Source organism: Thunnus albacares, chromosome 6 (genome assembly GCF_914725855.1).
Source record: "Thunnus albacares chromosome 6, fThuAlb1.1, whole genome shotgun sequence".
NCBI classification, from domain to species: domain Eukaryota; kingdom Metazoa; phylum Chordata; class Actinopteri; order Scombriformes; family Scombridae; genus Thunnus; species Thunnus albacares.
In genome coordinates this window covers 2,104,763-2,128,272 of record NC_058111.1, presented here as the reverse complement: position 1 = coordinate 2,128,272, position 23,510 = coordinate 2,104,763, and the positions used below count along the sequence as shown (strand labels likewise).

The following is a 23,510-nucleotide window of genomic DNA, read 5'->3' as shown; positions in this document are numbered from 1 at the left end:
TTTGTTTACGTGCAGCCTCATGATGGAACAGGAACGAGCAGAAATCAGATGATTCATATGAACGTTTTGAGCCGTTCGGGGGATTCAAAGCAGCGGGTCACATGTCCTCTCCTGCAGACTCACATATGTCTGCTGCTGTGTTCTCTCTGCTGCTATCTGACGAGCAGCAGGCCCGCTGGCCGAGGTGATTAACCCCCCTCCACGACCACTTAACCAGCCACAAAAGCTAATGGGAAAAGTCAAATTTAATGGTTAGCCAGTTGGGAGGGGGGGGGGACGGGGGGTTAGGGGGGGGGGGGGGGTCAGAGGGAACAGATTTCTGTCTCCGCTGGACGCGATCGAACGTCTGCTGGACTGACTGCTCGTTAGACTGAACTTCTTCCTGATGTTTATACTCAAACTGCAGACAGACAGAGAAGAAGAGGAAGCTGCAGTTTGACCTTTGACCCCTGAGTGAGCGCACAGATCAATATTCACAACACGATCAGAGATGATACTGTAGGATTTCTCTTTTTCTGAGAGGTGATCCAGATGTTTTAAACCTTGTTTATGGTTAATTCCTCCATCGAAACACGAACAAAACATTTCTCTCCTCTTCTTTCTGTCTTAACTTCCTTTCTTCTTCTATGTGTCTCCTTTCCTTTTCCCTCATTTCCTCCTCTCTTGTGTTCTCTCCTCTTCTCTCTTACTTTTATGTCCTCCTCTCCTCTCCTCTATGTTTCCGGTGACTGTGAGTGACAGCTGTGGATGGACAGTTTTCGTTAGGAAGAGGAATCAGGCAGCTGCTTCTTCCAAAGTTGGCAAACAGCCTGATCTCTCATCCCAAAATCCTTTTGGAGTATGAATGTTAAAACCGTCGGATGCTTTGGTGATGTGATTACCTGATCACCTTTATTTTTATTTATTACTGACAGGTCAAAGGTCAATAAGTCGAGCTGGTAGTGAAGTCGGAGCTGATTGTAAACTTCTGATCAGAGAAACTATTTTCTGTGTTCCTTCGACAGGTTTTGATGTATTTTAGGAAAGTTTTTCTCTTTTTTTTTGCCCTCAAATGATGACGTGACAGTGATCTGGTTTCTCCTCACAAAGCGACTTTGAAAACCAAACCTCTACTCTCCTCCTCTTCCTCCCCTCATCCTCTTCCTCCCCTCATCCTCTTCCTCCCCTCATCCTCTTCCTCTCCTCCTCCCCTCCTCCTCCTCCTCTTCCTCTCTGTTAATGTGTCACCTCGTTGGTATGTCAGTTTGTGAATTAGATTTCTAATTGCTGCTGCAGACTAACTGACCTGCTGTCAGATTACAGGTTAACTCAGCAGAGGAGCATCAGGTGTGTGTGTGTCTGTGTGTGTGTGTGTGTATGTGTGTGTGTGTGTGTGTGTGTTTCATTACAAACATGTTTTAAACTTCAGTCAGTGAAAAATCTTTCTAATCTTAAAACTTTCCTCAGCGAGCTTTAAACAGAAACATGAAACTAACTGAGTTTGTTCAAACTTCCTGCTTTGATCTGAATAATGACACAATACTATAACGACGGGGCTGAGCTGCTACTCTGTGGTGCACAATCAGTAGCTTATAATATAATATTATACTGTACTGCAGGTCATGTACTGTATAAAGTACAATACTACACTTACACAACTGTGTGTACAGACTAATCTGCACAATACTATACTGCAGCATAAGGTTCTTTACAACACTATGCTATCCTGCTATTACTGTATTGCACTGCACTATACAGTAATATACAGTAATATACAGTAATATATGGTTTCAATACTACACTGTAGTACAGTACTCAGGTTACTGTACTATAAGCTGCTGACACTTGTGGAATAAAAGTGCTTTAAGAGAAAGTTTAGGCTCAGGTGGGAGATATTTGTATGTTTTTTCCTGCAGGTCTGTTCTGTTTCAGGTGTTTCTTACCTGCCTGCAGGACTTTTTACTCCACCGGCAGCTCCTCATCCTGACAGAGCAGCTCACACTGAGGCTGCAGCCGACAGCGTCACTCCGGCCAACCAGCTGATTGGACAGACTCAATCTGTCATCACACACACACACACACACACACACACACACCTGTCTGTCTGTGTGGCTGCTGGTTGTTTCTGTGCTTCAGTCTGTGCTTGAGTCTCACACACGAACCTTCAGCTGTGAATCTGGATATTTTATCGTCTCATTTCTTCTTGTCAGGATTTCTTTTAAACCAACTTATTTCCGGATTTACGTGCAGAAAAAATAAAAGTGCCTTTTAAGTGTTTTTTTTTTTTTTTTTTGCACCTTCGCGGGATTTTCTGTATTTGTGGAATCTGCAGCGCGCTTTTTACGCACAACCAGGCGCAACACGTGCAGCCTGCAAACGAAGATCTGGAGAATATTTCGGCGCCGTGCAGGTCTGAGCTTCAGTGAGTTCATGTGTGTTCATGTCTGAGCTTTAACAGAGATTAAAAAAAAAAAAAAAAGATGAATGAATATGAATCTGCAGGCGGGTATTTTAATGTGATGGAGGAGTGATGGCTGCAGGTGAACAAGATGATGAGACGCAACAGGTGGAGAAAAAGTTCTTAAATCCTCCGCTGAGAGTAAAAGTCCAGATTTATTTTATTCTATTATATTTAATGGACTTCAGCAGCATGAAAAATGTAAAAACTACACGAGAAAAGCTCGATTTGCTGCTTGTAGATGTTGCTGCATATTAACTGCTCCGGTTTTTATTGGCTCGTTGTTTGCACGTGACACTTAACGGCAAATAAGATGAATGTATTTATAATATAAACACAACATGATGTAAATAAAACACGAGTGAGAAAATGAACTGCAGGAGAGATGCAAGATAAAATGTATTTATTTCAGTCCAATATTATATTCTGAATGACAAATTGTTTCTTAATAGTGAATCTTAATATCTTTGTTATTCGATCTATAATTTGATTATTATTAATAATGTTATTTTATTGCTTTTAATGTTTTTTAATTCGGTTTATTACATGAATATTCCCACAGTAAACCATCAGGGACTCACAGTCTGTACACACTGTGAGTTTTTCTTGTGGAATAATACACTACATGGCCAAAAGTATGTGGACACCGCTGGCATTGTCTGTTTTTCCTGGTTGGGTCCAGACTTTATGTTAAAGCTGCAGAATCCAATGAACAACAGAGTTCTTCCAGCTTTGTGTTTCCCCCCGTTAATGTGACAAACCAGCTCTGGTGTGGAAGAACTTGACTGGCCTGCACATCAGTGTCAGACCTCACTAACATCTAATGTGTCTGAATGGAAGCAAATCCCTGCAACCAGCTTCCAACATCTGCTGGAAACCAGCCTGAAACCAGAAGAGAGGAGGCTGTTAGAGCAGCAGGTTCAGTGTCCACATACTTTTGGCCATGTAGTGTGTTCCAGTTGATGTGATGGTGAAGAGAAAGAGAGAGACGACTTTTTTATTTTTTTTTTAACTGAGTGAAGTGTTGATCATCACCATATCAACACACAGTCAGCTGGCACACACACACACACACACACACACACACACACCCTCCTCTTCATTCACACACAAACTCTCTCCGTCTCCCTGTAGGGAATCCCTCTCCTCCTCCTCCTCCTCCTCCTCCTCCTCCTCCTCCTACTCCTCCTCCTCTTCATCACCACATGCTCCAGGACTTGGCCCGTAGCCCTGACACTGTTGACGTTTCCATGGAAACCTTGGCTTCTCTTTGGGCCCATGACCCCAGTGACCCCTGTGACCTCATCGACCTCGGGGAGAAGCGGCACGAGCCGTCGTCGGTGTGGGGTGAGTCAGGAACAAGTACTCGGATACTTTAACGTATCGATACTATAGTATAAAAATACTATTGCAAGTAAAAGTCCTCGTTATGCAGAATGGTCCCTGCCGGAGTCTTATATACATTTACATGTATTTTGTTGTTTTCTTTGTTTGTTTTTAAAGCTTTTTTTGGCTTTGTGATTATTTATTTTTCTGTGTGTATCTGCAATAATTACAACTGTCAAATAAATGTAGTAAAAAGTACAATATTTACTCTGAAATGTAGTGGAACTGAATTATAAAGTACAATAAAATGCAAATACTGAAGTAACATTAAAGTACCTTAAAATGATACTGTAGTACAGAACTGGGGGAGATGTACTCACTGCTTTTAAAGGAATAGTTTGACATTTACACTTCGGTTTTAAACCTGAAAAGCTAAATGTTTGGGGCGGGGGTGTAGATTTGGTTTTATTTATACACACATAAACAGCCGGACTCTACAAAAAGTTGACTTTACTGATTATGTATTTGCTGATATAACGAGCCTGAAATTTAAACGTAATATCAACTGATGTTAGTTTTATCCAGCGAAGACGTTTTCAATTCTGTGATGTTTGAAAAGTTTAAACTATAAATAATAATAACCACTTCAGATTTCTGCACCGTTTATCACGCAGACTGTATATAAACATGGACGTAGTTACCGTGACGTCACTCGTTGGTTTCTGAAGAGCGGTTTTGAAGCTCAAAGTGAGCCGTTCCGGCCGTCGCCATCTTGGCAGTGTGTGACGCCGCCTAACTCCCAGCCAATCAAAAATTTGGCAAAGAGGCGGGCCGAATGGCTGAAACAAGCCACCTAGCGGCTGGCGGACCTGTCACTCAAAGCAGCCATGTCCTTCATTATGCTGAACTTTACAGCTTAATAAAATTTAAACAGGTGAGTTATAAAAACATTCACCTCCGTACAGTTGTCATGAAAGAGGAAATTAGCTACAGAGACCAAAACTGTTGTTTGTACCAGGCTGTAAACATGTTTATTTCTGCTGTAAAGTTGATATTTTAACATGGGGGTCTATGGGGATTGACTCGCTTTTGGAGCCTCAAGTGGTCGTTCAAGGAACTGCAGTTTTTCGCACTTCCTGTTGGCTTCGTTTTTCAGCCCCGGAGGTTGCTGCTTGCTGCCGATTTGAAGACCAGAGTTGCAGTTTCTGGTCGGCGCCGTCTTTTCTGTTTGGAGCCAGGACCTTTCCAGATAAGCGCTACCTCAGACCCAAGCTAACGTTAGCTTACTGGGAACACTGAGTGCTGCACTCGGGCTAACGTTAGCTACTTAAGCTAAACAGGGCAGATATCATAATTAAGTCACATTAAACTTACTGGAATTTAGAGACAATAGTCAGCAGGTGAGTCAACTGTCAATCACAGCTGTCAATCAACATCCACACAGCAGACATCAAAGCTGCTATAAGTCTTCAAATCTTATTAATGGAGCAATAATTTCCAAAATGACCACCAGCACACTTATTAGAGGACCTGAATTTAGATTTTGATCCAGCAGCAGCAGCAGCTTTATCTGCTGACTGAGATCTTTATGGAATATTTCCATTTTTCTGTAAATGCCACATTCAGCTGAGCGGGACGCTGCGTACCGGCGGCTCATTCATCAAACACAGGAGGTTCCCGGTTTCCTCTGTGAGCTCAAACGCCACGGCAGGTTCCACATGAGCGATCTGTCTCGACTGAAATATATCTATGATGGTTTACATTAAGATCGATCTTTTAATTTTCTCTGTGTCACCTCGTTCAGAGTGTTCAATTCATCAAGCTGCTCTCAGCTGTAATCTGAGGTTTGGAGACGTTGAGCAGCAGCTGCACTTCCTCTAACGGCCACTAGAGGCTGCTGATGGAAACGTCAAGAGACTAAACAGTTCATCCTCACAAAAGCTAAATTCACTTCTGCTGATGTGAGATTTTAGAAATACCTTTTAATTAAGGTTTAAGCAGAAGTGCACAAGTTTGCCTTGATTGACAGGTGTCTCAGCCAATCACACATCAGCATCAGCAGGCTTCACATCACCAGAAACTCAAAGTTAGAAAGTAGTGTAAACACATCCTATTACTGTAAAACTTTACTTTTATTTATCATGAATAAAACATCTATAAACTGCTAATAACTGGTTTATAACTCACTTTAATGTAGCTGCCAGCAGAAGTGTTTATTAATGTTTTAACAGCTATAACTTTTAATGCTGTATAAACAGATAACGACAAAACACTGTTGTAATAATATAAAATATGTCTTCATGACAAATACTGCACATTAATAAACACTTAAAATGACCTTATATCTGCTTATAACTACATTATAGTGTGATATTAACCAATCATGATTTAAAGTAAGTTGTTACTTTTGAACTGATCTCTCAGAGTTTGATGTTGTAAATATTGTAAATAATTAGATGGTCGGGCTTGTTCTCCACCCACTATTGTGTTGAATCAGGTGAATCTGAGTTGTCCTGATGAAGACATGATGTCAAACTGTACTAAATAAATTGTTTGTTTTTTGCTTAAGTGCTTTTTTGGAGCACTTGTACTTGAGTATTTCAATTTTATTTCACTTTGTACTTCTACTCCACTTCATTTCAGAGGGAAAAGTTGCACTTTTGTACAATTTTTTACTTGATTTTATGTGCAAAACAGATGATGTATTTTATATTTGTAATTAAATCAAATGACTTTTTATAGATCTGCTTTCACTTTGACATTAAAATGTATTTTCCTGTTTCCTGTTGAATGTTGTAAAATAATAAAACATAAATTAATGCGCTGTATATCTGAGTATACAGTATATAATAAATACAACACTGAGTGGAGCCATTTTGCACAAAGTACTTTTACTTTTGATGCTTAAAGCAATTTTTCCAACTAATACTTCCGTAGTCTTACGATAAGAATTTGTAAGATTAACATAAGATTTTGAATGCAGGACTTTTACTTGTAAAGGAGTATTTTTATACTGTAGTATTGCTACTTTTACTTAAGTAAAAGGCCTTAATACTATGAGTTTTTTGTGTGTGTATCTGGAAGATTAAAACATTTATCCATTAGGGCGAAATCATCCCTGAATGACAGGAATAAGTTGCTTTAGTAAACAGAACTAAACACGTTTTCACTGGAGGACGTTACTGTGTCTGCAAATCAAAGATTAGATTCTCCTCCAAACTTTCCTCTTTAGCTGTTTCCTTCAGACCTTCATATCAGCTGCATCCTGCAAAAGTTTAGTGTTGATTTTTGAGGAAACACATGATACATGTGTGACGTGTTATCAGCAGGTTAGAGGCTGTATTTAAGGATACAGAAGCTTTATGTTATGTGGGAGAGAGATTTACTGTATCTGAAAGTAACGTTTGTCTTTCTCTGTGTGTTTTTTTTGTGTCAGAGGCTCAGTGTGTTTTTAACAGCTCTCCTCCTGCTGGTTTGACGTGGACAGAGCAGCTCTCCCCTCACCTCCAGAGGAATAAACAGGTACTACAGCTGCTCCAGAAGCTTTTCACTGGGAACCATCTGAACAACGATATGTTTAGTTCAGCTTAACTCAGCTGGCAGTTTCCCTCCTTCCAGTGTTTGTGCTGATCTATATATACACAGAGATGTAACTGGTGTCCATCTTCTCGTCTGACTCTGGAGAAGACAAGAAGGTTTCACATTAAGTTGTTTTTTTTTAATGTTTCAGCTTCAGGACACTCTGCTGCAGAGAGAGGAGGAGCTGGCCAGACTGCAGGAGGAGAACAACAAACTCAGAGAGTTCCTCAACTCCTCCTTTGTGAGGAACCTGGAGGAAAAGGCTAAAGTGAGTTCAAACTGCTGTAACGTGAGAAAGGAAAAATGCTCATATCAGTAAAGAGTACATGCAGTTAAAAGCATTTACAAGGTATGATGTGAGAAAATCAAACCAAGAAAACATAAACCAAACAGCTGCTTTTTTCATTTGAAAACGTGTTTGCAGCCTCTGAAGTCTCAGATTACCACAAAACAAATCTATAAACATCTAAACATCTTTCATTTTTATGCTCCTGTGATGGATTACTCATCTCCAACTGAACACCATCAGTCCATTAGATGTTTTCTCAACTACATCTTGGAGTTGATCTCATGAGCGCAGTATCAGTTTGTGATACCAGTAAGTTATTGATGATCTAACTCCGTCTCTGTTCTTCCCTCACAGAAACTAACCGCTGACGGGAGGAAGAAGCTGAAGAGGAACCTGATGTACGTTGATGACGGACCTCATCTTCTGTCCTCTCAGCAGGTCAGCAAGCGAGTCTGCAGGAACCTCACCGCTGAGTTCTGCTCTGATTTCTCCGAGACGTCTGCCGCCTCCGAACCAAACCTGGACCTCTGGGTTCTGCGAACGCTGGGGCTGAAAGACCGAGACACCATCGACACGTCCAACGACTCCTCTTCCTCCTCCGGACTCAGCCTCAGCAGTTTGGTTTACGATGCTGCAGTCACCTCGCCGCAGTCCACCTTGAATTCTTCTTCAGTCGCCGCCTTTACGCCTCCGTCTGTCCACAGCTACTGCCAAAGACGTCAAACTGAGTTTAGCTACAGAGCTGCTGAACGCCAAGAAGCAAATAAAAGGAGCTGTGCTGATCCTGCCGTCAATAACTCAGCTCCGAACTGCACAAGTTCTCCAGATCAGCGCTCTGACTTCACTGCCGCTGGACAGTATGACGCTCCTGCAGCTGTGATCAGCAGCTTCGGCTCATTTCATTCACCTTTAACAGAAGAAACACCTTTCAGACGGTCACCAGAGAGAGCAGAGATCTGCTCCATCACAGCCTCGGGTCAGTCCCAGCGTCCGGAGGGGAACCCAGCAGCTTACTGGTCACCACTGAAACTCAGAGGCAGCTCGACTCCATCGCAGGACACGATCCAGTTCAGTCCAGCAGGAGAAAGAATCCGTTACTCCCCCGTCTCGTCCTTGAGTCCAGTCATGAGTCAACCGTGGACACCGGTGCAAGGCCGCGGCCCAGCGAGCCCGCCGGCGGGTTCTCAGCCTCCTGCCACGCCTCAGACGCCTCGCAGCCGGACTGAGTTGGCGTTCAGCATGTCCCTCAGCCCGTCCAGCAGCGTTAAGACTCACAGCTTCCCCCAGGGACAAGCCTTCGTCAGGAAGGACACCGAGGGAAGGTGGAACTTCACCTGGATGCCCAGACAAGGACCATAGACTGACTGACCATCCCAGGCCAGACTTTAAGATCTGCGAGTCAGTGTTGAACTTACTGCCGGCTTGTTAGACTGGGCTCTTGGTTTGATGCTGGTTATATGAGACAACACAACCAGCAAAAGACCTTAAAGGACATTCAGACAACAGTTTAGGGCCATAAAGACAGAGACTATTACTTTAAACAGATCCAGATCTTTGGTTTAATGGGAATGGTTCCTCTGATAACTGTTTGTTGAAACATTAATCACCTGATGATCCTGAGATTTCAAAAAAGCTGCATTTTGTTCAGAGTTTAGAGTGAGAAGAAAAAGAAGAAAACTCGCGGTACGATGAGACTAACCAGCTCTTTGGAAGCATTATAAACCTCATTTTAGGATTTACATCTAACGCCAAAAACTGTGGGAACATTTTACAATTTAAGTATGTAGTTAACTTAGAGATAAACTTACAATGAGTGTAACATAAAAAATTAACTAAAACGTTGTCTGTATGCTGAACTATATATTTAGTTTGTTTGTGAAACTGCCACAAAAACATTAGCGATCACATTTTGTGTCCCTTGTTATATCAAATAAAACGGATCCAACATGGCGCCACAAAGTGACGACGACTGCCTCGTAAGTAAAACAGTAACTGCAGATTTTAGCAGATTTCGAGAACCAAGAAAAATGAGACTAAAAAGAAAAATACAGCTAATCGATGTAAAACTGCCACTAACTGGAGGATATGTAATTTGTTTTTCATGTTCTCACTGCCACCATCGCTAACGCTGCCACCACTAAACTGGTTCTATTTGTAAACATAATCTGCGACATTAACTTCTAAAACTTTATCTTCTGGATTCAAATACTTCTCAACGTTAATGGTTTTTATCTTGTAGCGTACTAACTAGTAATGTAGCTAGCGCGTTAGCCAGCTAGCAAGCTCGCCAACTAAACACAAAGCACTTTTCAACACAAAGTTAAAATCTTCTGAATCTGTGACATCACAGAGTTTCTGCTCTGCAATTTTTTATTTTACCAGATGTGTTTAAAACAACATGAGAGAAACGTCACAAGAACATGAATTTATCGCATGTGGAACAACATTTCGTATGTGATAAATTCACCAGCATGTATGTTTTTCAGATGACTGACATTAAAAAAAATTACTTATTTACGTGAAACATGCTGTCATATGCACAAAAAAAAAAAAAATCACACATAGGCACATAGGTGACTTAGATATTTCACATGTGAAAACAATACATGTAATGTCATATGTGAAACATGAGCATATGTGGTTTGTATGAAATGACACACATGTGAAATCTCATATTTTACATGAGAAAAGAGGTTTTGCTTCATTTCTACATACAAAAAACACGTTAAATGCATGTTTGAAAACCATGTGCATATATCATGGAAGCAAAAATCAAATGTGATGTGTCCAAAATACGCATGTGCACATGTGATTTTATCAAAAGATGTGAGAGGTTTCACATGTAATATGACATGTAAAAGTATTGTCTTCATATGTGATGTCTTATATTTCCCTCATGAAAAATTTTTGTGAAAATCTATGGAAAGCCAGAGAGGTCAAAAACATGCATTGACACATTGTTGACATGTTCTTAACACATGAAAGTTTTACATGTTGTCAACACATTATAACAACGTGTTGACAACATGTTGACAATATGGTGTCAATTCCTGACTTCAGATGTCAACTTTGTATCTTTTTGGCCTCTTTTGCTGTCCGTAGAAATGTGTGCTTACGTGTGAAATTTTCACGTGTCGAATAAGATGTAAATTGTGTTTTGTATTCTTTGTGAGTGTTGTTTTCACATGTGAAGTCTTAACATTTCACATGTAAAATATCTGAGAGTCACATGAATATGTGTGAACTGTTTTGCATATGAAAGCGTGTTTCACATAACTAAACGTTTGTAATGTCTTATTTGTTTTGTGTTGTTTTTGGTATTCAGGACTAATTCATGTGTCAAAGTTCACTTCCACAGATGATGTTTCCATTTAAATGAGTTGAGTTTGTTGTAAACTTTACTGCCATTAACTCTGTCCTGTCACAGATATCTGCTGATCTGCTGCTTAAATATAAAAAAGTCTAAATCAGAGGCGACATATTCAAAGTAAATGTGAAGAATATATCCATAAATATTTAATTCACATATCAGCAGCTGATTCTGTTCAACTGTTTAACACGTTTCATGTCGGTCGATCAGTGAGGCTTTAACCACTCTAACAGGCTGTTTGTGTTTCTATATGAACTTGTACATAATGTAACTGCCTGCAAACTGTGAACTAACAAAAACAAAAAACTGATTCACAGACACGTCTGAGTCGTCTCCGTTTGTTTTACAACCCCGATGAAACCGAGAAACATCAGCAACATCACAACTCTGACATCAGGTTTCATAAATCTTCCTGCAGATAACAAAATAAATCCCAGTGAATATCAGCTTGTTCCACATCAGGAGAGACATTAAAAACCCTGGAGTCACTGTGCTGTTTGAACAGTGATGCTGCTGACAAGAAGTCCATTAATGTGTGAATTTTAACACTGTTTTAATTCCACATCTTTAGTCTGCTGAGCCAGAACACATTCGTTCTTCACAAACACAAACAGAAAAGCTGTGTTGATGCCATTTCTTTCTTTCTTTCTTTCTTTCTTTCTTTCAATCCACCGTAAATGAAGCTGTGATAAAGTACGTCTCTGGTCTCCAAGTGCAACACGGAACATATTTTCACATATGAGTCATTTTTAGCCAAATGAGGCTTAAAATAAACTCTGTTAGTCCTCATTTACTAATGGAAAACATGCCGTCTGTCCTCAGATACCAGCTGAGCACAACAGCTTTCATTAACTGTATCTATATTTCCCAAACTCCTAAATTTATAGTTTTCATGCACAAAATATTCTACAAAGCAAGAATTTAAAAACTGTTGGCATTGAACATAATCTGGGATTTTGCAGAATAGTTCAGGTTGGATGAATCCTGCTGTTATGATATAAAAAAAACAGAAGCAAGTAGAGACGTTGTCAACTCGTGTCCTCCGTCTGCAACACTGTGTATCAAAAAACCTTAAAAAAGAAGAGAAAGTGGAGCCGGCGGAGTCCACGTTAAAGACGACAACATAGAAAAGTGAGTTTGAGGTAAACAGCTCACTACTATATTCTGCTCATTTCATGTCGTATTCTGATTGGTCGGTTTGGTCACATGGTGAGGATTCAGTCCTAAATTTTTGCCAGAAATCATCCGTCGAGTCGAGATCTGAGACATCCGGAGATTTCACTACGTTTCTCTGATGACTGTCGACTTTTCCTCTGTGACAGGATGAAGTTTCACAGGTGAAAAAAGGTCTTTAAGTGGATTTAAGCGACAACAAAGTGACACCTGACGCCTCCAGTTATTCTGCAGCTTAATACGATATAAATGATTCTGATGATATTTATTAAGAAGCAGCTGGAGAATGTATCTACACCTCCCAACTCTGGCAGCTTAAACAGGCAACAGGGAAACCAGTGAAACTACTGACTTTGTTATAATTTTGCAGACAGTCTCTCCAAAAGGCAAGTTTATTTGTACAGCACATTTCAACAACAAAGCGATTCAAAGTGCTTTACATAGAGAATAAAAGGCATTAAAACAGAATATAAAAGCAACACAAGTAAAAAGACATAAAAACAATTAAAAAGTGTCAAATTTGGAAATTAAAAAAAAGCTAAAAAGGGAATAAGAGATAAAACAGGAATAAAAGTAACAGTGCAGTGTAAAATATTAACCCTCAATGTGGTTTAAAACTGGGATTTGCAACATTTTTGGTTTGTGATTCCTCAAAATAAAGCTTTGTTTTCTACAGTTGTGACCATTTTGACTAAAAAACATCTTATTTTTCTTGTTTTGGTTGAATAAAAGAAAAAAGCAAAGATTGCAAACACGGTTTTGTTTACGTTTATGTCTTGTTAATTATTTTAACACCCCTCAGTTTTATCTTGCAACCCCTTGCAGGCGTCCTGACCGCCAGGTTGAAACCAGGAAACACAAACCAAACACACACTAAAGAGGTTTTTTAAAGTCTTCCTCTGAAAAACAGACCTTAAGACTTTTTTTCATTTTGATTAAAGTGACATTTAGTTAAAATCTGATCTCATCAACATATAGAAAAACTTGTGAATCGTCCGTCTGAGGTGTCAGATTCAGGGCTGGGTTCAGTCTGACAGCCGCCTCTGTCTTTAGCTCAGTTACCAGTTAAACCAGTCTGACCATCCTCCTCCTCGCCCCTTAACTCCCTCTCTTCTCAAGAACAAAGGGAGGCCAGCGGCTCCCCGGAGACCTCGACCCCTCCTCCCTGATCCGCCCCCCACAGGTAACGATGGTGGGGTTTCTTCTCCCTGAGGGTTACCAACACGGGGTCCCGGCCCTGCCTCGGGTCCCCTGAGATGAAGCCGGGGGGGCCGAGGGAAAGTCGGGTGTGAGCTCTGTCCGTGGCGGGCCGACCGAGTGGTCTATCTCTAATGACAAGGTAAGGCCCGGCTGCAGATGTCCGACAGATTGGAGGCTCTTTCAGGGCAGGGAGGCCCGGAGTCTGGCGGGGGAATGTGAAAGGAGGCGGGCTGAGTGTCGGGCCAGGGAAAGGGGTCATTAAAGAGGCCGGCCGGCTGAAACTCAATCCGGCCCCGCCGATCGAGGGAACGGCCTCGCCGCTACGTTCTCGCAGAACCCGACAGCTTGGCTCACCTCAAAACACATCGGCTAATGAAGTCGATTCTCTCCCAGAGAGTCTCGACTTGTTTCAAGCTTTTTCCTCCACAGTTTCCTGCAGGAAGCTGAGCTGAAGGTTCAAACGTCACACAAAACAAAAGCCTTAATCTTCCTTCACTTCAGAGCAGCTCAGCTAGTTTCAGGAGTTTCCTCCGACTTTATACAACACGGAAGCTCAACTGCAAAAAACACCTGAATTTAAAATACAAGTCTGGTGATTTTCTACAAATCCCACGAAAAGACTAAAACCAACAATAAATTGATTGCAGCAAAGAGTCCAAGACAGAGGAGACCAACATCAGACACACGTTCAGAGTTATTCATCCTTTATACTGCAAAAAAAATAAGAATTTTACCGAAATTACCGACCTTTTCTTTCTCCTGGTGGCGTCCTGCACAGATCCAGTTTATAAACCTGCAGCCCTCAACAGACTGGACCCAAAAATATCTCTAAATCCATCCTGTACCTGACCTTTGACCCGACTTGTACCCTGCTGCTGCTGCTGCTGCTGGTCAGTGAAGGCAAAGAGCTCAGGGGAACCTGAGTGCTGAACAAATAAATAAAACATAACAAAAAATAAACAAAATGCGCATGATGACTGTAGAAAACAAACCAGAACGACTTGAGAAGAAGGAAACATTAGTGTCTAATGATCTGGATTTTAAGAAGATGGTGAATATTTTTGTTTTTATACTTGTGCAGCAGACAAATGGCAGAAATTTTATTAATGCTAACGTAACTTATTATTATGCTACATTCAGTATGTGGTTGGCAGCTAAGTTTTCCTTTGGATACATGTGTCAATCACCAGAAGTTGTTATTTATGTGTTGAATAATATTGTGTGACTGTGTAACAGTTTAATGACGAAGCTCAACCCTACGGCCGGTGTCTCACAGGAGGAAATGACTAAGCTAACTGCTGGTTAGCAAAGTTACAAAGATAACGTAACGTCCTCAACACATTACTCACAGAAATTACAACCGACAAACATCATCTCATACAAAAATGAATTTATTACACTATTATAATGGAGCTTGTTACACATCAATCCAGCAGGTTTTGTTGTAAACAGTGAAAATGTCCATATATAAGCTTAAAGGACATTTTGGCAATAAGTTTTCTAACCTCTTTATGTCTGTTATGTATGTCCAAACTATAGTCTTTATGTTAAAAAATGACTGTTGTTATTTTATTCCTATTGGATAATAAGGACTGACACAGTATTTTGCATATATATATGTTTATGGGCCTCTAAAGACATAAATTAAGCTTTTTAAATATACAGAAGAACATAAAAATCAAGCTAATTGATCGATAAGGTTCAGTTTCCAGCCAATGAGCTCCTATAAGATATTTATTATTTATGTATTTATTCGATTTCTGTCCTTCTGAACTAATTCAGTTCAATTTATCATCAAAACAACAAGAACAAATTTATTTGTATTGCACCTTTCTTGCAGAGATGTCATCCAGAGTGTTTTACAAAACAAGATCAAAAACTAAATTATGCCAAAAACAATATGAAAATAAATAATAACAATAAGTAAAAACAAAAAGAAAAGTTTGATTACGATACAATAAAACATGAACAATGATACCAGTAACGTTACCCTGAATTAAAAGCCAAATTTAAAGTGTAAAAGTTCAGTAAAACCTTCCTCCGATGTGTTAATCATACAATAATTAACTGAATAACAACAACACAGACAGTGTTTTACTTTGTCCTCTTTGTTCTCCGCTGCTGGTTTTCTCCCTCGCTGATCACTCCATCCAGAGGTCAAAGGTCAGCAGCATCCACACACACTTATACATGACGTATTACCCAAAAACCAATTAGTGTGAAAACACATCGGACGCTCCGTCAATCTGTAACTCTGTGTGTGTGTAAATGTATGCATATTTGTGTCTGCATTCCTGACTGTGAAGGTTCATCAATCATCTAATTACTGTTAGAGACTAATCAATACAGTCTGCACACACACACACACACACACACACACACACACACACACTGTCTGGAAGCTGAGAGCAGTCGCAGCTGTAAATAAGTGATTTTTCTCCACATAATGTTAAAATTACATCCTATATATAAATATTTATATATATATGGTTACAGGCAGCAGTTTAGTTTGTTTTCTGTTAAATTATTATATAATTAATATACTGAATTTACACTAATAAGATGTATTTACCAAGTCTTTCAAATCTGGAGTGACTCTCTGACGCTTTTATAGGATATTAAAGCTTTAATCAAACCCAACGTAATAACTGAGACTCCTGAGACTCGCTCTGAACGTTAAATTATAAATATTAAAGCGAGTTACTGGTGAAGCTTCTTACACTGACTGTCAGCAGGAGGACGACCGCTGAGAACTGTAATATATGAAATTATGTAGTTTGGTGTTTTACAGCCTTTGTCCTCCGTAGATCACATGACTTTTGTTTGTGTTTATAATGTGTAATGAGGTGAGATGACTCCCTCGGAGGTTTACTAGATCTCACCTGCACAATCTGTTTCTTCTCTTTTGTTGTTTTATGTTGTTTTGTTTTTACTGTGCAAATAATATCTATTTTACATTACATCTATTTTATTTTTTATCTATTTTTAATTCTCATCTTTAAACATTCTTTCGTCTCTCTGTTCATTAAACCCTTCACACCGACCAGGCTGACATATGTCTGTGCTGTAATCGTCCTTCTTGTTGTTGATCACTGTTATATATTTATACTCTATGTGTGCACGTTTTATACTATAATAAGCTGATGGATTGTTGTTGTTTTGCTGTGATTCTACACTTGAGACACAAAGGTAAATTTCCCACTGGGACAATAACGTCTATTTTATCTTATTAGACAATTTCAAACCTCACAATTTACATCCGGTGCCGACACTCGGACCCAACGCAGGAAGAAGTGCGTCCTTCATGTGGAGAGTTTTCAGTCCGGTTGAACTCTGGTTGGTTTTCCTGGTTGGTTCGATTCATTTGAGCAGATCTGAACAACCATACAGAGACCCTTTAGAGGTCTGGATCCACTCACCACTGAGTCCTCTGAGTGTGTGTTTGGGTTATTAAACAGAGACCAGGATCTCTCTCTGACCTTAACCAACACTTTCATACTGCTGTAGTTTCTACCAGCTATTATATGATATTTTGATGATTATGTTGCGTCTCTGAACATTTCACTCACATTCAGTATCAACATTTTTGCAACTTGCTAAATATATGAACAACATTTGCTCGTTATGTTGAGAGAAAACGTGATTTAGCAGCGTTTGGTTGTATATAAACGTGTTTCTAGCAGACAGAGTTGCTCGTTTGGTGATAATTTTACTTCAACTACAGCGACTACTTTTATGTTCTTAAAAGGGAAACTCCAGATGATCTAAAACGAGACGTCACTAATGATCCCTCGCTGCGCTGGAGGTCAAAGGTGAAGCAGGAACTGAGTCTGTAAGCGAAGTGATGGACGTTTAAAACGGCTCATAAATTTGCTTTTTCCAACTTCTCTTCATAAAAGTTTGAATATCTGTTGGTTTGTTTCCTCTCGTGTGATGTCTCAGCTTAGTGAGAACAGCGGGATTGTGGGAAATGTCAGCGGCAGACGGGGTGACATCATGGAGGCGGGGTTTTATTATGGTGGTTGAAGGCAGCTCATTAAGTGTTAATGTGGGGTTAATGTGCTCTGTGGGAGGGTGTTGTGGTCAGAGTCTGTGCTGTTAATGTTACACCTCCACCTGACGGACAGCTGCTGGCTCCGCCCACCCACCCCCCTCCACGGCCCCTACAGCAGCCGCCATGTTGGATCCTCCATCCTGCTGGCAGTTCCACATCTTGTTTCATTTAAATTATCCACTTTTCCAGCCAGTTCTTGCCCAAAATATTTCCTTGAACTCTTAGCAGGAAGGTCATTTTTTAATTTTTATAAGCAACATTTTTGCCAGATATCTCCTCTTTGTTCCCAGGATGCATCACAGCACAGTTGTCTTTAATAGCTGCATTTATATTTTCCCAGAAGTGCTTCAGTTTATTGCAGACGGGTATGTTTGGCCTCCAGGTCGTCACAGAGCCTCAAACATGGTTTCTGGCTGTTTAAGCTGTCTGCTTTTGATCTGGAGTGTTATGAAGAACTTAGATTTCAATAATTCGCTCTGATTCCCATTTATTTTTTATGTGTAGTGTTGAGCTTCCTGTGGTCTCCCCTCAGGCCTGGTAGAAGGCTGAGATTACCTGAGGTCTGCCCTGGTGATATGCATCCACAATCATATTAATCAGATTAACATCCTCAGCTGCTGTCTGAAGGCGCTGGGGGGGGGGGATGGGCGGTATCGCTGCCATCATGACTAGGTTCTCAAAGCCCCGGCAGACACGGTTAGCGCAGCGATCATCAGCAGCAAGTACCAGCACACCCCCAAGCGATCCATCACCTTCGTCAGAGCTGGGGAGAAGGCTCAACATCAGCCAAGTTCCTCCGGAGGGCTTCTCACCGCTGCACGGGACTGGAAGCTCCAAGTCGACCTGGGAAGGCAGCTCAAGTCCCCAGAACACATCTCAGCCATGACATGGTGTTAACATCAGAGTCAACGAAGCAAGTGGTTCTGGTAGAGCTTACTGTCCCCTGATGAGCGCAAGAGGGCCAAATACGCTGAGCTGGTGACGGAGTGCTGGAAAGCCTGCAGCGAACCAGTTGAGGTGGGGTGTCGGGGTTTCACTGGCCAGTCATTACACCGAACCCTCAAACTCCTTGGAGTAAAAGCCATCAAGAACATCATAGAGGCCTCAAGATGGCTGTGGATCCGGAGGAGGGATCCTTGGAGTAGTGGGCCACTTGGACACAAGTCGGGGGCTGATCACCCCTGACTGGGTCGCCTGGGCGAGGGTGTCTGATGATCTAAGACCTGAAACACCCTGTGACCTCGGGTTCATCACTGATGATGTGTCCGAGTAGCACCAAGAGGTGTACTCTAGAACCATTAGACCATTCAAATCTATGTCTGTAGTGACTCAAAAAGAACCCAAAAGCACGAATTAAGAGGCAGTAACTGAGTGTCCAACATCTTTAATCAAGTCCAAAAAACAGGCTCTGAATCACTGGAAAGCACAAAAGGCATCAAACTCAAGACAATCTGGCAGAGAACGAGTGAATCTGGGTCCGATATATGAATGAGTGACTGATGAAGATAATGAGATCCAGGTGTGGAGATGGGCGGAGAAGCTCAGGTGAGGGGAATGAGGTGATTGCAGGATCTATAACGAGCAAAGGACAAAAAGCATGTTGGAGTCAGTCTTCACCTCTTTTATAAAATAGTCCAGTATTGTAAGTATCTAAAGAAATCTTGTTTTTTAAGACCAAATTTCACCTTTAGGTCTTGAGAGCTCATACATGTCCCATCTCAACCCAGTCGCCAGAAGAAAACGTTGAATATCTATGTTTCAACACGTGAAATACGTATCATATTAACATTTCTACCTGTTGAATAATGATGTTTTATGGTGTGACAATGCTGTGGTTAAGGTCTGGTTAGGTTTAGGCACAAAGACCACTTGGTTAGGTTTATGGGAAAGATCATGGTTTGGGTTCAAATAAAAAATGGCTGCAAATGTCCTGACGTCTCGCTAAAAACACCTGCTTTCGTCGGTTGAAACAGGAAGTGGACATTGGTTTCGAGGTGGTCTCGAACCGTGTTCTCTGCTGTCAAGAAACTTACTAATCATCCACCAACCCCTCCTCCTCCTCCTATATAGGAAAGATCAACTCATATAGATCACATGTGAACTACGTCACTTTAGAAATGTTGATATGCTACGTATTTCACGTGTTGAAACGTAGATATTCAACGTTTCTGTGGTTTGCAGAAACGTACAATACAAACGTTTTATTCTGGCGACCAGGCTGTTCATCTCTGGTACAGACAGCAGTGATAACTTATTACGTCCATTGTTTGAACTTTAGATCATAGGCAGCATAAACGTCTGAGATGTGACAGTTGGCGGCTGAGCAGAAATGTTTTTAATGCAAGAAATGTCAAAATTCATCACAGAAAAGAGCAGAGAGTGGTGAGTGTTGTAAACCTCCTCGCCCTACGTAAGCGTGCCTGAACAATGTTTCATTCTGTCACCGAAGAAATTATAGAAATATAAAAATTTGTGGTTTTCAAAATTTCTAAGAAATTAAGCTGTATGATGAAATCTTTCATCTTTTATTTCTTTTAATAGAATATGCTGTAGGCTAATTAACGTTTAAATTACACCCCAACTGTCTACCTGTAAGATGTCTTCCTGCTTCCAAACATCCTTTAAAGTGTTTTTAGTGATTTTCTGTTATTTATTTCCTGCTCTGATGTCAGATGTTCAACAAAGTTCCAAAACTTAAAGTGAACGTATATAAAAATTGTCTTTGTAAGGTTTCAGCTGCTCTGACGCTTCTTTTGTGATATTTTTTAACTTTTCAGCTCAACACATGTCCATAAATGTGAATCTGTTCTGTAATCGTTGTTGATAAGGTGGTTGCTAAGGTGGTTGCTAAGGTGTTTCCATGTGTTGTTCACGTTGTCCAACATGTACGGATGGATTTGAGAAGTTGACATTTGGAGTAAAGAAGGAGAAAAAGAAGTGAAATCCTGCTACTATAGTTTGTTTACGTAGCCTCCGGAGCCGGAGGAAGCTTCCTGAAAGCTGACCAATCAGAACTGAGTGGGCTCATCAGGAGGGCGGGGCTTAAAGAGACAGGAGCTAAAACGACCTGTTTCAGACAGAGGCTGAACTGAGGGGCTGCATAAAGGACCAGTAGAAGATAAATAAGGAGTTTTTAACTGGAAATCATGCAAAGATATTCCAGTAGAGCCCCAGAATATTAATATAAAGCTGGAAATGAGCAGAATATTTGTCCTTTAAGACACTTCAGAGGATCCACACAGACAGACGACTGCTGTTAGCATCACGTACAGTTTCTATGGTGATTCTGTCTGTCTGCTCTCAGTTTAATGTTTGATGAGTCTTTATGGCATTCTGTGTGATGATGAGTAACTACATACCAACATACTAACTGCTGGAGTCTCCTGCTCAACCATTAACCCACGAACACATCCTCACACACACACACTCACACACACACATTACTGTACACATCACTCGCCAGAGGAAACAGTGATATTGGATGATTCTACCAAAGATTAAAATTCAATTGTAAAAATCTCACTTTGGACTATATCTGTTCTTAGTAACAGTTCAGTTTAAGTTGGTGTTTGGCAACAAAAACATTCAGTTAAGTTCAGGAAAAGATTGTAATTTGAGTTAATGATAAGATGTTAATTGGTCAGGATTTGGAGTTTAGAGCAAACTTTAAATTAAACAGAGGAATGATTACAGCGAGGAAAACCTCTTCCACTGTTCATACGGACACCTGACTGTTGAAGAACTGTGAAGCCGTCCTTTAAAGTGAAGTTCAGTAGAGAAAGTAGAGAAAAATCTGGAATAAAATCCCATAAAAACTGATTTGGCGGGCGTTGGTTTCCTTCAGTGGATCAAATAGCGGCGGTCGCGTGTTCTAAGCGTGTGTGGAATGTAAATCGACCAACGGAGACGACCTTTGGCACTGCGAGAGAACACACACACACACACACACACACACCTGGCACAATACCTCTGCACTGGCACGACGCCATAAACACACTCAGTCCTGTACAAATAAATACACACACAACTCAAACATAATGTGCTGCTGGCACAGAGCCACAGTGTGCTGTTAACACTCATTTCACTGCATAACAATGGACACACACACACACACACACACACACACTCACTCACAGGTATGAGCAAACTAACTAAACAGCTATAATTAATAACCAGTTGAACCCGTCCTCAGCAGGACTGGATTACACACCAACATCTGAACTGTTAAATCTGATATTGGCTCTGTGAGATTCCTCATCAGATTCCTTCTTCCTGGCGCCTGTGTCAGGCTCCGCCCCCTCCTCAGCCCACATTTCAACACTAAAAGACGTCAGATCTTCATATCAAGAAAAAATGTTCCTCTTTTGACCAGTTACAGCCTCCAGTATGGTCCACCTTTACTGTTATTTCAACCCAGTCGCCAGAAGAAAACGTTGGCATTGAACGTTTCTGCAAACCATAGAAACGTTGAATATATACATTTCAACATGTGAAATACGTATCATATCAACATTTCTACCCATTGAATAAAGATGTTTTATGGTGTGACAACGCTGTGGTTAAGGTCTGGTTAGGTTTAGGCACAAAGACCACTTGGTTAGGGTTAGGGGAAAGATCATGGTTTGGGTTAAAATAAAAATGAAACATAAAATAAAAAACGTCCGATGTCTCGCTAAAAAAAGCCGGTTTGATTTCCAACTTGCTGCCAACAAACTTACTAACCATCCGCCTGCCCGTCCTCCTCCTCCTATACAGGAAAGATCAACTCATATAGATCACATGTGAAGTATGTCACTTTAGAAATGTTAATATGCTACGTATTTCACGTGTTGAAACGTGAAATTGGTTGAAATTCAACATCTCTGTGGTTTGCAGAAATGTAAACTGCCAACGTTTTATTCTGGCGACCAGGATGGTTATCTGCAGTTAATAATGATGAACTTCCACCTGCTCAGGAAGGTAACTTCCGTCTTAACTGCGTAACTCCAACATATCACATGTTCTGCTCCTATAAAACATGTATGTAGATGATAAAATGCTCAGCTTGGCTGCAGACTCCCCCCGCATTAAACTTTTAATTGATGTGTTGCTGTCTGGCAGGGATCCTCGCCGGCGGCGGATGACGGATGGTTTCACAGGGAGGAGACGGTGTGATGCTGCAGCTGCAGCTCGCATTAATAAACGCTGATGAGTCTGCTTTTCTCTAAAAGCCATTTCTGCTTTATCATTGTGAGCACAATAAAAGACGACAGGTAAAGACAGATGGGAGGAGGAGGTAAAGGTCAGGGTGACAATGATGTTCGACAACGCTCGTGAAGATCATAAAATCTGATTAACTGTCTGTTTAATGGTGCTGATGAGTTTCAATTAGAAGCCAAAAGAGCTGAGCTGTTCTTAGTAGCTTCTTGGATCCACCTGAACTCAATCCAACACAACAGAATTGAAATAAATCTTTATAAAATTACATTTTTGTTGCCACCATGTCAGAGATTTAACTGTGTGAGTCTGTAGTTAAACGTGATGTTGTATTTATTTATTGAAATGAGTTTCTAATATTCTGTCACCTTCATTTACACACAGTTGGACAGAATATAACCAAAGAAAGTTGATAAAATACACTGTAAAAAAATAATGGACGTAGCCACCATGATGTCACCGATTGGTTTTTGGACTGTTTTGAAGCCTTGAGTTTGCATTTTGACCGTCGCCATCTTGGATTTTTGGAGCCAGAAGTGACCATATTTGGACGAGAGGGTGGAGCTGACCCTAATGCTAGCTGCTAGCTTGGTTAGCATGGTCTATATACAGTCTATGGTTAACTGTGATAATGCTAATTCCAATGCTAATGCTAATATTAACTTGTGAAAACAGGCTTAAAACCATTAAAACAAACTGTAATTAGGAAACAACTGAACATCCGATTCTTTAGAGGATCTTTTAGTTCAACCAAATACTGAACAAGACCTTTTAGGCGATCAAAATGTTACAATTAACTTTCATGAACTGAAAACACACTGGGGTTACGCCATGATTATGTTACCAAACCAACGTTGTTGCCGTGGTAGCGACTTCCACCCAGGGC

At 40.7% G+C, this 23,510-nt stretch overlaps 1 protein-coding gene and 1 long non-coding RNA gene across 2 annotated transcripts; both read left to right on the top strand.

Annotated features, from left to right (window-relative positions):
- The first annotated feature begins 3,595 nt into the window (after window positions 1-3,595).
- On the top strand, window positions 3,596-11,319 carry gmnc (geminin coiled-coil domain containing). Its single transcript, XM_044353130.1, has 4 exons — window positions 3,596-3,784; window positions 7,200-7,285; window positions 7,494-7,610; window positions 7,986-11,319. Exons 1-4 carry the CDS (start codon window positions 3,643-3,645, stop codon window positions 8,988-8,990), a joined length of 1,350 nt encoding a protein of 449 aa, XP_044209065.1. The 5' UTR covers window positions 3,596-3,642; the 3' UTR covers window positions 8,991-11,319.
- Window positions 11,320-18,999: 7,680 nt separating this feature from the next.
- LOC122984316 lies at window positions 19,000-22,892 on the top strand. Its single transcript, XR_006403858.1, has 4 exons — window positions 19,000-19,070; window positions 19,707-19,810; window positions 22,304-22,387; window positions 22,529-22,892. It is a non-coding gene; the product is annotated as an uncharacterized LOC122984316 (long non-coding RNA).
- Window positions 22,893-23,510: the final 618 nt, after the last annotated feature.